A 17,197-nucleotide genomic window follows, 5' to 3' on the forward strand; every position below is an offset into this window, starting at 1 on the left:
TAAACCCTCCTGAATAGCAGAGAGCAAGCGGGAAGAAGAGACTCAAGCTCATTAATCTCCAGGCCATGCCAATGGAATTGATAAAGGGGAGCTTCAGTAGGGATCATCTCCTCAGTTACCTGCAGACACTACAAAGAGAGACACATCTTCAGTAACTGTTTTGGAGCCTAACTTTATCTTAGTAACAGCAGCTGGAGCTTCTGGCAACAAGGTTATCCAAGGTGAAAGTGACCCACTGGGAAGCAAGTTATCAGGATAGCTGGAAAAACTATCCACATTCTTGGATGCACGTGGTTTGTCCTGGTGGCTGATTTTCTCAGCTGAGCTGCCCAATAGCCACAGTGAGGGCTGGCCTTCTATAACCTCCACCTCTCCTCATTTAAGAGAAGACAACAGATGTAGTAAACGATCCAATGAAAATGTGAATAAATGTCCACTCTCTTGTGGGGGCACAACTGAAGGGGCAGATATTTTTCACAGCCACTAGAAAGCTTAGTAACCTTTTGCAAGTATGTTAGGTACACTTTCAAGTCTGACTTAGGCAGAACGTCACTTACTAACACTGCTCAAAATTGCTACAAGAAAAAGCTGTACCACATTCACCATTTAGAATAAAAGCAGAGCTGAGAGAGAAAGAATAACTAAAGAGACCAATTGCCGCAGTTTACTTTGGCGGTGACAGCAAGGCAAACAGAGTATTTGTTTCAATGAACTTTATTTAATTCTGTATTATACAAGCGGGATCTGAATCCCCAAACTTCCCATCATCAACATAATGGAGAAGCACCACCGCACAAAAGGAAGGCAGAATTTTGGAGCCGGAAGACAGGCTAGATCAAGCCATTTCTCCCCATATGGTCAGAAATTCTTCCTCCTTCATACAGTGTGCTTCCCAGACCAGCAGGTTTACCCCAGGAATAAGAGAGACAAAGCTAGCTCTAAACACTCCCTCCTCCTCCTCTCCCCAACAAAAGAGGCCACTCAATGCCAGTAGTGGAATGGTTAAAGATAGGGAGTACATTAGGTTTCCAGTCTCTCAACCAGCCCACTAGATTAAGAAGTGGCCTGGTTACTCCCTCTCTCCTGAACAAGATCCAGGAAAATCAAAGACCTAAAATGCTGAAGACTTACCTCCTTTCCTTCCCCCATCCCATAGCCTTGTTCTCTAAGCAGAGAGTAGGCAATGAACTCTGAGGAGGCTGAGGGAAAGCCAAGGAAAATCAGGGGCTACCTGAATCCCTGGGAATCTGGTGGCTACCCTGGTGCCCTCATTCATTCCCTTTGAGGTTCAGAGACCTGTTTGGAATAGTACACAGAGAGGGCCTCCCTTAGGGATTCGGAAGCAACCAGGGACACAGAACACACAGGAACCGCTGTGAGGGTACACACCATTCCAGGGATGGCCCAAACCACAAACAGGGCAAGACTCCCCCCAGCCAAGGCCCCAAGGGCTGGGGGAGCTGGGACGAGGCCCTGGCAGGGGGAAGAGAGCTCCTGCAGCAGTACTGAGGGCTCACGGGATTTTACTTCTTCTTCCTCTCCTGGGAACAGCGAGGGCAGAACCTGGTAGAAAGGGAAGCAAAAAGCCATCATTTAGGGCATGACGTGCACCTCGAACATACAGTCCCAACGGACCTTTTCCAAGGTCCCAGACAAAGCCTTAATTCAAATTTTCTTTTTTAAGAGGTCTTCTAAGTGTGTATATACAGTACTCTCCCTTCTGCCACCCAGGACCTCCCTTTTCCAAAGACCAATGGGCCCTCCAGGTTGCTTGTTCACTCACCATTTTCCTCTCGGTTTTGTTGTCAGACCCACGCAGGCAAAATGAAACCATTCAATGGAACACTGTTGGGATGGAGAGCAGTCAGTTGAAGAGCAGCTTTCTTTTGAAATCATTGCTTCTGGGCTACTGGAGTTTCCCAACATTTGATCACAAACTCCTAAATCCCTAGCAGCGATCAGGGATGCAGACTCACACCCAACCTACACATTGTTAGCAAGGAGAACTCCCCTCCTCCCATGCTAACTGCGGGGGCAAGAAAACAACCTGTCATTTTAAGGAAAACCCTGAAGAACGATGCACTTAACAGGCCCTAGCAAGCCACCCCTCTGCCCTTCCAAACTATCGGAGGTAAGCCGCCTTCTTGTCACTGCTTGCTGTATCAGGCCCCACCCACGCAGGACAAGACTTTCCGTACCAAGGCTCCCTCCACTCCCTTCTCCCCCATTTCCATCAAGTGCAGGCTCTTACATCTGGGTTGTCACAGCCAATCATCTCCCCATAGGAGACCTGGTGGCAGAGGCAGTAAGTAGGCTCATTGGGGTCCACGGGCATATCCAATACATCCGAAGGGTGCACGTTTCCAAAGGTGACCGAAGGCATCCCATACTCTGTGCTACTGCAGGACAGGAATGAAGTAGGTCAGCAAAATAACTGGCTTCAAGTCCCTTCGTGTCTCCCAAGACAATGCCCTTGTTTGCCAGAGACAGCCACTTCTCTTTTTTTTAAGCACATACACCCCACTGAAGTGACCTGCTTTTCCCTTCATGCCACACTCCCCTGAAAGAATTAAAAGGTCTCCTTCCCCTTGCTTCCCAAGAAGGGAGAGGGGGGACACCGTCTAGGCTGCGTGGGGACCAGATCCTTCGCAGGGAAGTCCGGCTAGGCCTCCCTTGGTCTGGTTTGTAGTGTTGCTCCTCATTCCTACAAATCTCGTAAACACTTACGTGCGGACAAGCTTCAGCTTCTTTTGGGCAGTTTTTGGCGCTTCCTCATCAGAGTTCTTCCCTTTCGAACGAGCACGGGCAGCTTTCTTCTCTTTTTGGGCTCGGCCCTCTGGTAAGAAGAGAAAAAGGTGTTGCATCTGCCACCCCATCAAAACAGACACCTGATAGTAACAACCTCTCCAGCACTAAAATACACTCCTACTTCGGAGTGTATATTGGCTTTGGGCCGTGCACCCCATCTTAATTTTATCTAGCAGCCTTGAATATGCTCACACAAGAAGAGCCCAGGTCACCATCTTTTTACCTGTCCTTTAGATTCCAGCGTAACAGTCTTTGATCTGTACCACTCCAGTGCCTGCCTTCATCCCCACCACTTCCATAGTCACTTGGCTGCCTCCTGTATCAATCTGCAGCCCAGTGGTGGTACTCACTCTTCTTGCCCTTGCTGGAAGAACTGTCATAGTCACTCGACTCTATCTGCTTCTCCTTCAGGTCTGCTTCAAAGCGAGCGAGGTCTGTGTCCAGCCGACGGATGTGCTTATCAACCTGCAAAGATGACAGTGACCAGGAGTTACCACAGAACGGAGCCCAAGACAGCAAAGAGGAGAGGGCACGGGGCTTGCGTGCTGAGAAGCAAGAGTGGATAGGGCCTAAAAAGAGGGATCGGGGCCTTCCAAAACAGGGGGCTTTAGTACAGCCTTTCATGCGATAAGCACTAGACACTTCCCTTCATACCATCTCGTAGGTCTGCATAGCCAGCTGAACCTTGTCGTCGCCAAACTCCTTGCATTTCCCATAGGCCTCCTGGATTTGCTTGAGAAGCCCCAGTTTCTCCTCCGAAGACAAAGTCCGCGCATTGCTGATATACTCCGTGGCCAACTTATCGATCTCTGACTTGAGGTCTGAAACAAGTTTACCATTAAATACATAAACGCACACACACATATACACACACACTACAGTGCCCTCCATTAAGAGAGACTGAAGGATCAGAGCTTCCTCCCCTGCCCCGAGATCCCCGTGATAAAGGCAAAGGAAAGAAAAGCTGGTCAAGCTGCATCCTTCCTGTCTCGTCAACAAAACCATCTCTAATCCTCACCTTCTGTCCTCTGATCCAGATCTCGCATGAGCTGGAAGTTTCTCTGCAATTCAAATGGCAAGTTCTCAATACCTGCAGGGAAAGGAGGATACATGGAGAAGTCAGGCTCCTGTCCACAATCCCAAGGCAGGAACAAAGCTAACCGGTAACACCACTCCAGCGATTCCCAACGCCCTTTCCTGGTGCACATCAACGTGCTTCCATTTCTTGCCAACTCCAAAGGAGACAGACTATAAAAACGTGATATATTTAATCCAGAAGCATAGTTCTATAATACATACTAGTTAACAGAAAACTGCTGCCATGCAGAAAGGCCTACATTAAGAAAGCAGAAAACCAAAATTTGTAATAAAGTCAGTCATTATAATACAACATATCCATCCAAGAACTCCATTCAGTAATGAAAAAATAGTACAACAGCTGGTAAATAATGCCATTTAGTTATTTCTACACAAGGATGTAAAAATTAAATTTGATCAAATGCTAATTCACTGAAAAGTGAGTCTGTTTTAGTGCATCCATTTTACATATAAAGGACAGGAGACACTTTGTGCAGAGCCAAAGAGCAAGTCTGAGACAGGACGGCGAGCAGTCAACAGCAGTCTTAACCCCCGTCACGTGTTCCTTGTTCTGCCTTCTGCACTGTAATCTCAGTGGGGTCTGGCCAACACCTGGAAGGATGCTATACATCATGAATAATAAACGTTTGTGGGGCTCTGAATGAGCAATGTGAAGTTGATAGTCAATTAATTTTCAATGCACTATGCTACTCACCCCCTAGGCATCACCAGATGCTCAACTGACAAAGCTGATAAAAACAATTCTCATTTTTCCATGCCTGTCTAATCAAACTGAGATCTAGTGTCACTGCATTAACCTGAAGTCCACCTTTATACCTTATAAAAAAATGTATCTCTCTTGCAGGTTTAAAAAAAAGGGTGGGGAGAAAAGCTCTTCAGAAACATACCATAAGCATGTCTGCTTCCTGAACCCACTCTCCAACACACAGGGCGTGTAAACGAAGGTGTGCCTACCCAAAATCAAAACTAACACATCAGTCCCGGCAGCAGCCTCTCTTTTCAGAGCCACATGTTTCTACAGCAGAGACATTTCCCTGAAAAGCAACCAGCCGGCAGGGAAGGCCTGTGTGCAAGAGGCAGCTTTTAACAAGTACTACCCATGGGCCATGAAATTAATTCCTATAAGAAGTAAAAACAACTGTGGGCCTTACTGTGCTCCGATGCTGTTCCTTTAACTTATTTTTTTGCACAAACAGAATATAGGAAGTTACATACAGAATCTTTATAAGTAACCAAGCTATTGCTTCAATAGATTTCTGTTGCTGTTTCTAATTTAAATATCTGAGAAATGCTCAGATGGTAGGTGTCCTTGAGTACCTAGATACATAATCACACAGCACACACACATTACCCCCCTGCATTCAAGGACAGTTAACAGTGCAAAATCAAATTCGCAAAAAATTAGTAAGCGGCAAAATTAAGGCTGTCTGCACATTCCTGAATTTGATACTTCCATGTTTGTCCAGCATGAGGGACTTCACACAAGGTTCAAGCAGCCGACTACCAGATTACATCCCTACGGCTCAAAAAGCATGTCAGAAGACAACCGGGACACATTGCTGAAAATTATCGTTGCTTACAAAGGGAACTTAAGGCAGGGATGAAATCCAGCTTGGGAATCTCAAGACCATGCCTTTTTCCTTCCTGCAATCCCCAGCCTCGTCAAATCCAAACCTTTCACTTTATACAGCAAATGAAACACAGGTCATACTGCAGCACGCTACTTTTCATTCCTCTCCAAAGCATTGCCTGCAGAAGATAAGACAGGTATCCTCCAGAGGAAAACAGTATCTGTTCTTGCACTGCACACAATATGTCAAATTTACACCGAGTTTACTAATCCTGGAAGATCTCGACTTCTAAATTCTTGACTTTGTAGTTTTAAAAAAAGATTAACGTAATTTCTTTTTCTCTTCTAAAAAGGAAAGTCGGTAAAAGCACAAAATCCACTGGGTACAGTCAGTTTTGCCTCAGCAGGGCTAGAAACCTTTAGATAGAGCGAGTACCTGAGGTAGCACAAAAACCAGTAGGATGCTATTCTCCGGGCAGAACAACCCCACACGAGGTTACGGCCACATTTCATAGCGATGTTCTCGCAGCAGGAGAAACTCGGGCAGGAGTTTGCTTCTGCTACAGAACCTGAAAGGGACTGTGCTCTAGTTTTTACAGCCGTTACTGTAAAAATCTGCCACTACCACTAACGCCAGCACGTGCCCTGGTCTGGAAAGCCTCTCTCTTCCCTTTGCCTCTACGTGCCTGGTCTCACCTTTTCAGCCCGTGCCATCTATCCTTCGGAAAGTCTCTCTTCCCGGTGCCTCCTCCCCTCAATGCCAGCCCCTCAGCCAGGTCATCAGCTCCCCTGCCTCGTTACCTGCCTCCGCACGTGCGGAGCTCCCTGCTCCCGGCAGCGCAAGGAGAAGTGTTATCCAGCTCTGGCGCTGGCCTAGCAGATGCTCAGCACAGACACAATCCGCAAATTGTTTACCAGTCAAGCACGTATAAGCAATGATCTTCCAGAGGCTCATTAGCCGGGCAGGTTTCCACCGGGACTGACGAGACAAGCCCCTGTCATTTGAATTCCTTCCCTGCTAAAACCAGCAAAATAATTTCTTAAAACCCCAGCAAAATGTTTCACTCTGCAAATCTATTATCGGACCAACATTCTCCAATTGCTTCATTAATAAATCGGAAGAAAACGAAACAAGTGACAGTACAATGACTTTATAATCAGAACTGTTATAAAGATGCTTTATCTATTAAACTGAAAGTGAAAAGAAGCTGAGTACACCATTACAAATTATGACCCAGAGAGAGTTTGGCAAGAATACATAACAGATAAAGCTGCAGCTAAGCAAATTTTAACTGAGCAACCAACTATTTGTATGGTATGTAGTTTAATCTAACTACAGGGAAGTTTTCTACTATCTGCAGCTTAACTCAAAAACTCTGGTGTACCCTTAAACAAAAGTGATGCTTTGGATCACAGAATTTATCGCAGTAGTCAGAACACTTGCTGAAATTGCTTGGCCTGTGCTATGCTGGCTATCAGACATCATCACCCTAAGAGTCCCATTAAAAAAAAAGAAATAAAAAAAAAATAATCTAAGATTTAAGTTTCCATTTCCTCATTCCTACTAACACAACACACTTTCCCTCAGTCTTTCTAAAAATGTTCATGTTATTTATGTAACTTCGTTTTTTTCCTTTACACTTCACTTGCTCTTTCTTCTTACTGTAAGATGCACCTAAACTTTTCACAACTAAATGCTATCTGTTGTAAAATACCCAAATAATTCTCAGATTCTGAAATGGACCATAGTAAAGAAAAAACACCCTAGAGGCATCCTCGAACACTACAGAAGAGGGCAGTGAATGGCAGTCACTCTGTCCCAGACAGTCAACAGTCTGACCGAAAAACAAAGAAAAAGCAAGGGCCTCTTTTGACACAAATGGCATAGCAGAAAGAGAGGAAGAGGAGGATGGTGAAGATGTACAGTGAAGAAAGTGGTAGCAAGGCCAGCAGCTTGGCCCAAAGCGTGGGCTGGCATTAACACAACTGTGTCCATCTGCACAGATCCACTCAGAGCCATGTGCAGCCCCACCGTGCCCCATTCGTTCCTGTCACAGTACCATCACCCTGAAAATCATCAGCACAGGTCTCTCATTAAGTTTTTCCCACCCCTTCCTTTTCTTACCTTGTTTTCATTTCTTATCACAAGTTAAAAGTCTACCTACCTTCGTCTTTCTTTTTCTCAATTCTTATCCCTTCTTTCACCTCTTCTATTATCCTCTTCCCTTTTAATTCCTTCCCACAACCATGCCGTCTTGTCCCTTAAGAACCATGCACTCTCACTCTCCGAAAGTCAGAATCCATCACCACCCTTCTTCCCCTCCAATTATTATAATTTTATTTATTTCTTTTTAGAAACACATGTGGGGTGCCCAGTGTAGGCAACTGATATCTAAACTTCAGCTACTGTAACAATTCCTAGAAAGAGATCCATTGCACCAAGCACCATACAAACACACGCTGCCTTTCCTGAGAAAACTGTTCACCTACCATGTTCAGACGCATGTTTAAATTTATTAAAAAAAAAGTGAAAATACATTTTGAAACTTAACCATGGTTGCTTTATTCAACGGTACAGATTTCAGCAAACACTTTAAACATCACATTGCTGAAGGTAATTAAAAAAAAAATCCTGCTTGTGCCAGGGACTGCCACGATCAGAGGGTAAGTTCCTTGCTCCCTGAGATAGGAAATTGGCTGGGATCTTACAGGGGAAGTGCATAGGACTTTTTGATACTCTGTGATTCTCATAATTCTGTAGCATTTGAAATATACTGCAGGACAACTGACATACAGCAGTCTTCAGGAGCTTCCTTATTAGGGGGAAGGATGTCTTTTATAACCCTCCATCCCTCCTTTTAGAGGGTATAACCCTTTTAAACTGCTGCTTCTACTCAGTCCTTTCTTCTCAGCTAATTATTTATCTTCCTACACAGTTTATTGAAATTGGTGCATGAGCATAATATATACCTTTCTCTCTACTCCTATATGGCTCAGCCCTACTGCATTATATGCATCCTAACCTGTAACATTATCCTCACAACAGCTCTGTAAGGGATAATACTACCTACATTTTTACAAATGGGGTACTCGGGCACGTGGTAGGCTGATTTAGCTGCAGGCACCCAGAAATTCTGTGCCCACGTCATATACCCCAAGCCCTGGTCCAGTGCACTGCACACTAGTCCACCCAGGCACATCTACTTCAGGTACTGTCCAAAGAAACAGACATCAGTCAGCAACGAAAGTCAATGTAACAGCCACAGAAACCTAATACTCCCCCAAAGAGTGGACCCTTTTCTTGGGGAGGGAGGGCTCTTTTTGTCTTCTTATTACATTAGTTCAGTGCTACAGCATCCACAGCCAAGATAGTAGGCAATGTTGCTAAGTCTCAGAAAAGGGATCTTTATTGCTGCATTAAAGATCAACCCTGATTTCAGAAGCTTGGAGGACTTGTGTCCTGGTTTCAGCTGGGATAGAGTTAATTTTCTTCTTAGTAGCTGGTACAGTGTGTTTTGGATTTAGTATGAGATGAATGCTGATAACACACTGATGTTTTCAGTTGTTGCTAAGTAATGTTTATACCAAGTCAAGGATTTTTCAGCTTCTCATGCCCAGCCGCCAAGAAGGCTGGAGGGGCACAAAAAGTTGGGAGGGGACACAGCCGGGACAGCTGACCCAAACTGGCCAGAGGAATATTCCATACCACGTGATGTCATGCCCAGTATATAAACTGGGGGGAGCTGGCTGGGGGGGGGGGAGGGAGTGGGCAGATTGCTGCTCAGGGACTAACTGGGCATCGGTTGGTGAGTGGTGAGCAATTGCATCACACATCACTTGTTTTGTATATTCCTATTCTTTTATTCTTGTCATATTATTATTATCATCATCATTATTTTCTTCCTTTCTGTCCTATTAAACTGTCTTTATTTTCTGATTTTCTCCCCCATCCCACTGGGTGGGTGGGGAGTGAGCGAGCAGCTGCATGGCACTTAGTTGCTGGCTGGGGTTAAACCATGACAACTGGGAAGACAGACATATCAAATGATACTCGCACCACTCCAGGCATTTTGAGCCTGTCACAGGTCTTCAAAGGCAGGGACCACCACCAAAGAGATCATAGGGCTGTTTGCCAAAAAGGTCACATCAGATTTGCTCTTGGGTAAGTGAAGAAATGTGGAGAAAATGCAGTATGCTTTGTCTTGTAAAGCCATCTTGTATCAACTCTGATAAAAATACTGGTCAACAACAGAATCAATTCTAAATGAACTGGTCATTAATAATAATAAATGTATTAGCTTAGTGTGGGCTGTGCCAGCAGCTATCACACAGGAACAAATGATGCCTATGAATCACCAAATTCTCTCCTCTGCATGAGATCTGTTGTAATTTTCCACAGATCACGTGTGCTGCATCACAGATGCAACTAATCCAAAGTCCCAGTGAGGTGAAAGGCATCTTTTGCTACACTAAAGTGGCATTGAATATAGAAATATTTTTTTAAGAGATCTGCATATCTGAAGTATGACGTGAGAAACTTTAGAGGCAAGAACAGGAGGGTATGGCTGCATGCTACATTGGGGACAGGATAAGAGTAATCATGGTAGGTAAAGTGAGAGATAAAAGAACTGCTGAGGAATGTGGAATGCAGCCAGGACTGAGAAGGAATCATGGGCTAGCCTACAGCAAGTTCTGACATCACACCCATGCCCTCTCAGAGTATTAAGATGTCAATACACATCATACCCTCATTTGATGAACCTATACAGAAGAAAATGCAGACAGATGTAGCTATTCTGAAAGAATAATCCTATTTTACTGGGTTAGCTAATGTTATCAAGGAACAAAAGGACATTCCCATGTCAGCTGTAGGAGAAAGATGACTTTCAAGAGGGCATATGCTGCTTCCGTTGCTCTGTGCTTATGCTGGCATAAGTTTTCTAGTATTGACAAACCCTCAACTGGTGCAGCTCTATGTGCCTACTGACATACGCAAATAGAAGGAGAAAAGGAAACTTCATGCCTCCCTAATCAGTATAAAAAAGGGGAAAAAACCCAAAAGAAAACAACTACACAGTACCATGTTAACTTACCAGCTGAAGTCTCCTCATCTAAGTCTGTTGTCTCCATCATCCTCTTCACTGAGGCAGATATGTCCTAGTGTCTGCTCCTGGAACGGGTCCTGACTGGTGGCTTCCAAGACAATGGAATTAATATCAAGCAGCCATCTGAGTAGACAGGCCAGTGACATCCTTCTACCTCTCAAGATCACCAAGGTTACTAGCCCTCTGCTGATGAGTCTCCCAAGCGTTTAGGTCTAATTTAGACCAAATGTTGGCAGAATCTAGTTCCTCAGAGGTCTGGGGTGGGGGAAGATGGAAACACTTTTTATTGTTTTGTTACCATTCCTTGCCAACATTTTATGCTGACATTTAGTCAGTAACAGACCAGTTTAACCACATGGAAATCCGAACTTCCTTCCAGTCTGGCACACACTTCCCAAATGGAACAACGTGTGCTCCCCATTCGGCAAGACAAATAAAGCAACAGCTTCATCAGTCCAGGCAGGAACATACACGGTGGACAGTGACAGCAAGAACCAGCAGGGAAGGTGCTGTCTGATTGCTTCGGGAAGCACACCTGCAAACATGACCCTTCCATTCACCTCAGCCAGCTGAGCAATGGGGCAGACATGTCCTCACCAGTAAAGCATAGGTAGGTGAGCAGAGAGGCCATTTCATAATAAATTCAGGCACCAGACAGTTGAGAAGAGGCACATGCCTTGGTTCCGTTGCCATAAAAGATAAATTTGCGTGTTGTCACTAAGTATACTTACTTTATTCTAATACCCACTAGGTGGGTAAACAGGGAAGCACTGACAGTAGAAAATACACGTGGTTGCCTAGCAGTTCCCTCTACTATAAAGACAATCCCTACACTCATGGTACATTCACATATAAACAGAGACTTGCAGAAAACTATTTGGGACTGTTTTCTGAATTTAGATTGTGTACTTCAGTGATGCCTATTGCAAAGAAGCTCTGCAATCCTCTCGAAAATTCCAAACATGAAGAAGACTCAGTGTTTGCATCTCATCTGCTGGAAAATCTGTATTAGTCACCCTTCCTTTCTCCCCCTCAAAGCCTCCACTACAGTATTTCTAACCCAGTACAAGCGCAAATACTGAGCCAAGCACAGTAACTCAAGTTTGAGCAAGCACAAACTCCTCTAATGAGTCTTCATGCACATTCAATGTTCTCATCGCAAAACACTATGTTTTCTTCCTTCTTATTCTTCGCCCATTCCTTACTACATCTCTAACTCCTTTGCACCTGTAGTTTTTCCCCTACTAAAGCTGCATGGCTTACTTGGCATGAGGGAAAGCACTTCAGCATCTTGCTCTCTCCCCTCAGAAGCAGGCATAAAATGGCTGAGAGACCAGGAGGAGGACAATATTTGAAGAGATGGAAATCTTTTCATGCTTAACTTCAGCCACTGGAGAGAACTGAGGAAAGAGCCATGCTCAAAGTAGAACACTTGGGAAGAAGAGAACTGGAACAAGAAATATTCCTCTTCCTCCCCTTCCCTGAATCCTTTGGCTCAGTAGTCATTGAAGGGGCAGCTGCAGTTGGATGAAAGAAGGAAGGTGATCAGTAGACAAGGTACGGAGTTCCTCTGTCAGGACATTCAGCACAGAAGGAACGTGCGTATTTTTCTGCTGCAAAAACATCTGCTAGGAGCATAACACATTTCAGACAGATATGCTTTCCAGTTAACAGCTTAGAGCAAAGGCAAGGGCATGTCTAATCTTAGGTCTAAACCCAGTTTCAAATTACAGCAAGGACTTGAAAGCTACTGAAATACCAGACCTAAGAAGCTGCCCAACACCTCTTACTAAGAGAACTGCTGTTAACTTGGCTATTCCACAAAAATCTCCTGGAAAAGAACTTTAGATGTCCGAAGCAGAGGACTCGAAATTCATGAAGCAAAACAACTGAGGCTGTATGCATAGCTTTGTTAGACTGATCATGCATTTTAACACATAGTTTTTAATTACCTAACCGCATGAGATTTTGATAAAATGCGTTTCTCATTCCCAGTGACTGAGCAGTGATTCAGTTTTATTTTCTTCTCTTTGCTCAATACAGAGTCACACATAATGACCCAAAACCCGATCTGAAAAATTGACTTGGTAATCAGCTTTTCAGGGTGTTCATTACTGTGACATTAGAATGCTTTTTCACAATGCTGCTGTGGAGTAGCCCACTTCCCTTACCAATAAAATGAAGGTCAAGAGATTTACTGAGGCAAAGAGATTAAAGCCAAGAAGACCAGCTAATTACAAACACATCTCTTGAAATGTCTAAAAATGCTACATAGCCTGACTTTTCAGAATTATCTGTTCAAAGCAGACTTCCTTTGCAGCTATGAGCATTCTGCACATCTGCTCCTCTGACTACAAATTTTTACTCATTATTTGAGGAAAGTACAATCCGTGCAAGGAGAACCTGTAAAAAGTGTGACCCCCAAAATAAACACAAACATCAAATTCACTTTGTCAGAGTGGTATTCAACTGCCTCAAACATGAGGCCACCTTTTTTCTTCCTACAATCTTCACTTAATTCATTATACACCTTCCTTTCTTCAAAGACATGAAGAGGTCCTACAAACAACTGCCCTCTTTCATCACACACTCCTCATTCATTCCCTGAGCAGATCCAGCCAGTAAACCATATGAAAGAGAATCTCTGTGGGAGGAAAAAAAAAAAAATTTCAACTGAAAACCATGTCTGCATTAGCACTATAATATGAAAAGAATTCCATTCCAAGAAGTAAATGTAAATATTAGACATTTTTAAAAGAGCTGACCAAAGGTTCTGGACTATTTATTTGTATAAATTTTCAGGAAGTTTTGGAACATTAGTGAACTACTTCAAACATGAACTGAATGTTTTTAAAATACTGAAATAATGTTAAAAAAAAAAAGCAGGGGGGGAGGAAGGAGCAAGGGGAAAACTGAATGCTGTCAGACAGGCATGAAAAGAAATGGAATAGCTGATCTGAGATAATCTCAAAGAATTAAATGAGGGTGAAAATATAGATTAAGTGTTAAACTTGCCAGACTGGACATTTTTTGGTAAGAGTATACACTTAATTAGTGAAAATCATTTTTTGAAGTGATTAAACTACAACTTGCAACAAATACTCGGTGTAGTATCAGAAAGTATCTTGTGTAACAAGCCAGAATAAGGAAAAAGCAAACACAAGATATATTAAAAGTACTTTAACGGCTACATAAGGCTTTAGAACGCAATATAGAGAACTATTAGCAGTGGCTGCACCACTCATGCAAATCACACAGAAGCCATTCTCGATCCAACAAAAGAAAAGTTAGTCACTTGGAAGTGAGATGCAGACTGGAAGAATGAGAGCAGAAGGAACAGGCCACTGGGACAGCAAGAAACAACCTGATGGCAAACTGATACTCTCCACCAGGTCTTACAGAGTGTAATACATTTAGGAATGAGCAATATAAGTGATGGATAAAGGATGCTGGACCATATTTCTAAGAAACAGAAAGACTGTATCATATCAGTATCATGGTAGAGAGTTACCTGAATATGAGCTCCCAGCTGAAATGCAATGGCAAACAGGGATAAGGGCACACCCAACAGAAGAACGGTAACCTGACTTCTTTAGTTAGTACCATGAAGAAGACTGGTTACTAAAGGACTGTATGCATTTTCAGAGAGTCAGAAGTTCAAGTAGGACATCAAAAGATTAGAGCAGGCTTAGAGAAGAACAATACGGGTAATGAGAAAACTGAAAAATATGTTATCACAGGCTTTTTGGTTTTTTTTTTTTTTGCTAAGTTACCAGAAAGAAGGTTAAGATTTAATCAGAGGGAAGAAACTTTTAATAAGGGAACACTTCAACATGGCAGGTAAGAGGTATTATAGGTGCAATGACTAAATATTGGAACTGTGAAAATTAACCACAGACAAAAGTCACAAAACCAAGACAGGAAAGCTTATCAGCAAACTAACTTACTGAAGACTGAGATGGATACTCTTTGACTGTAAGTATTACAATTCATATGATGTGCTTTTCTGAAAGAAACTCTAGATTAAGCACAGCAACTGTCTTACAATTAGCTAACAAAGGGAAGTAATGTTGCATATACTATACAGGACACCAGACAAAATTGAAGGCGGCTGTAAGGGCTCTCAGAGTATGCAAAAAAGGCTAAACCATCGCAGCCAAGATTGCTTTGTTCTTCTTAACAACTTTGTAGCCAGATTTAAGTACTTTTAGATTGTGCACATTACTGTTTTTTAAGCAAGATACCTTAGAAATGACAGTCTACACCACCATATTAACATCTACCTTCAACAGGATGAGAATGTCTAATTGGACCATACACCTCAGCTGAGAGAGAAAATAAAGAGTTTGTCATTCTCTCTGCACACTTGTACTAGAGGGGAACAGAGGAGTTTCATTGATTTTAGCTGACAGTAACGACAAGATCCAGAAGTGTTTGACTTTGGTGGGAGCACTCTCTAGCCACCAAGCTCTTCTACAGCTTCCTTTCTCTCCAACTTAGTATCTACCATACCTTTGCACACTCAGTACTGCATCTTTCTCATCTTTGCCTACCATCTGCAAATCCCAGTCTTTCACTCCTTCATCTTCACACTGCAGCTCTTACTCAAAATACACTTGTGCTCTCCAAGCAGGAAAACCCTGCATCCTTCCCCATGCACTTACTCCTTGTCCATCTGCTTCTTTCTCCTCTTGTCTAGCCCCCATCCTCCCAACTCTCGGCCATCTTTGCTGAGGAGCCTCAGTCAACTGCAGTCTCCCACAACGGAATGAGAAAAGCAGAACATACATCTTTGCTCAGCAATCCTTGCTCCTCTCTAACAACCTGCCTCCTCATCCAACTCTTCTTCCTGGCTTCTGCATCATCCTTCCTCACAGTTCCTAGATCCTTGCCAGTTCAACTTCCAGCTTCTTTCCAGCTTTTGCTGAAATTTATTATGGTTCTTGAACTTTGTTAACTTAATTCACAAGAGGTTTCCTTTCCTACTGACAAAAGGAGCACGGCAGACACGAGGAATGAGACCCCTTGCCTCCATATCAACAACTTATCAGCTCTGTGCTGGAGAAAACCTAGTGCAGCAAAACTGCTGAAGAACCAAGCTCCAATGTTTCCAAGCATATGCAAACAGAGAGCAAGAGATTTAACTCAGCCAGGTATAGTGAAGTAAAAGACATGTTACCAGAACTACCACGCTTTAAACACACCACCCCATCAACATGCTCCCCTGCCTCTAGTGCTGACACCAGATCAGAAGGAACACAGGAAGAGAGCATTCACAAAAGAACAGGTTACTACATCTTTACTCATTAATACATTCTTTCAAAAACAACCCCTCTGATTAGTCTACTTGGCTGTTTTAAGCACGCAGGGGTAAAACACGCATTGAAAGTCTTATCCCTGAAGGGCAGAGTTTGACCAAGTTATAAGCACCTTAAGGCAGGCCGATATCACAAGAGGGCTCCGATAACATTACCAGCTCTGTTAGTATTTACAGAGCTCTTCTTCGACCAGCAAAACAGGACCGCAATTGTAAAACGACAGCAAAGGAAGCTATCGAAACCGCCTCCCTACAGATACAAAAAGTCATCTTCGGCTTTATTTCACTAGCCCCTCCGTTCATCCCGGGAAAGCCACCGACAGCCAAGCTGCCGCTCCCCAAAGGCGGCTGGACCAGCACCGGCCGCCTCCTCCCGGGGACAACCGGCCGGGAGCCGGGCTCCCGGCAGGAGATCCCACGGCGGAGGGTCAGCCCGTTACCGGCGCTCCGCCGCAGACCGCCGCCGTTTCTAAACGGCCCCGAGACGCCTTCTACGCGGCGGACGGGGCCTCCCAGCACGGCCCCAGGACCGGGCGGCGACGGGACCCCTCACGGCTGGGCCGGGTGACAAGCGGGCAAGGCTGCCGCCCGAGAGGCTGGGAACAGGCCGCGGGTTCGCCGGGGACCGGTAGGCCCCCGGGCAGAGCTCGGTCCCCGCGGGGACCCGCCCCGAGCCGCCGTCGGTCGGTCGGTCCGTCCGTGACCGCGCCGGCCCCCCGTCCCCGTCGGCTCTTACTATCCAGGTAGTGCTCCAGGTACATCCCCGCCGCCATCTTGGGCCCCGCACACACGGGCGCTTCCGGCGGGAGCCGGAAGTGGCGCTGCCAGGCTGCGGAAGCCGCTTCCGCCCGCCTTCCCGCTTCCTGCCGCCATTTTGGGCTCTGAGGGGGCTGTCCGCGTCCTCGGAGAAGGACGGCGGCGGGCGGGGCGGTCTCTTCTCCTGCCCGCCCGCCGCCTCAGGTCCCTCAGCGGCACCGGCCCCCGGGCTGACGGAGGGAGGGTGCCCTGCGGGATCGACGCGGCCCGTTCCGCTGCTGGTTGCGGGGACGAGGCGGCTGGAGGAGGGTCCCGGCCGCAGGGCACGGGGGGAGCAGGCCCCGGGGCTGCTTGGGTCCGAGTCCCTGAGCTGCGGAAGAGCTAAATACCTGCTGCCTTCATCTCCGCGCCAAAAGAAACGGGCTTCATCTCTCCTGGCTTCACAGAAGTTTCAGCAGCCTGGCTGGGCGCTCCCACCAGATAGTTTGGGTGAAGAAGTGCTGTTTAGTTTGTTATGGCACCGTATCTTTCCATTCACCCCAT

At 45.1% G+C, this 17,197-nt stretch overlaps 1 protein-coding gene across 4 annotated transcripts; it reads right to left on the minus strand.

The window, feature by feature from the left end:
* Positions 1 to 698: 698 nt before the first annotated feature.
* ING4 (inhibitor of growth family member 4) lies at positions 699 to 16,703 on the minus strand. 4 transcript variants are annotated; one of them, XR_012651404.1, is made up of 10 exons: positions 16,635 to 16,699; positions 10,570 to 10,836; positions 3,827 to 3,898; positions 3,463 to 3,629; positions 3,159 to 3,273; positions 2,728 to 2,836; positions 2,252 to 2,399; positions 1,784 to 1,845; positions 1,390 to 1,563; positions 699 to 1,296 (listed from the first exon to the last, which is right to left on the minus strand). XR_012651404.1 is itself a non-coding variant. In XM_075034531.1 (9 exons), the coding sequence occupies exons 2-9, from the start codon at positions 10,607 to 10,609 to the stop codon at positions 1,524 to 1,526; spliced, it is 753 nt and encodes a 250-aa protein (XP_074890632.1). In that variant the 5' UTR covers positions 10,610 to 10,836; positions 16,635 to 16,699; the 3' UTR covers positions 699 to 1,523. The 4 variants fall into 4 exon arrangements, 3 of the variants coding, with proteins under 3 accessions (XP_074890632.1, XP_074890633.1, XP_074890634.1); XM_075034531.1 differs by having other exon boundaries at positions 699 to 1,563; XM_075034532.1 differs by having other exon boundaries at positions 699 to 1,563; positions 10,570 to 10,669; positions 16,635 to 16,660.
* Between the last annotated feature and the right edge of the window lie 494 nt (positions 16,704 to 17,197).

This window comes from Buteo buteo, chromosome 8 (assembly GCF_964188355.1).
Source record: "Buteo buteo chromosome 8, bButBut1.hap1.1, whole genome shotgun sequence".
Lineage (NCBI taxonomy): Eukaryota > Metazoa > Chordata > Aves > Accipitriformes > Accipitridae > Buteo > Buteo buteo.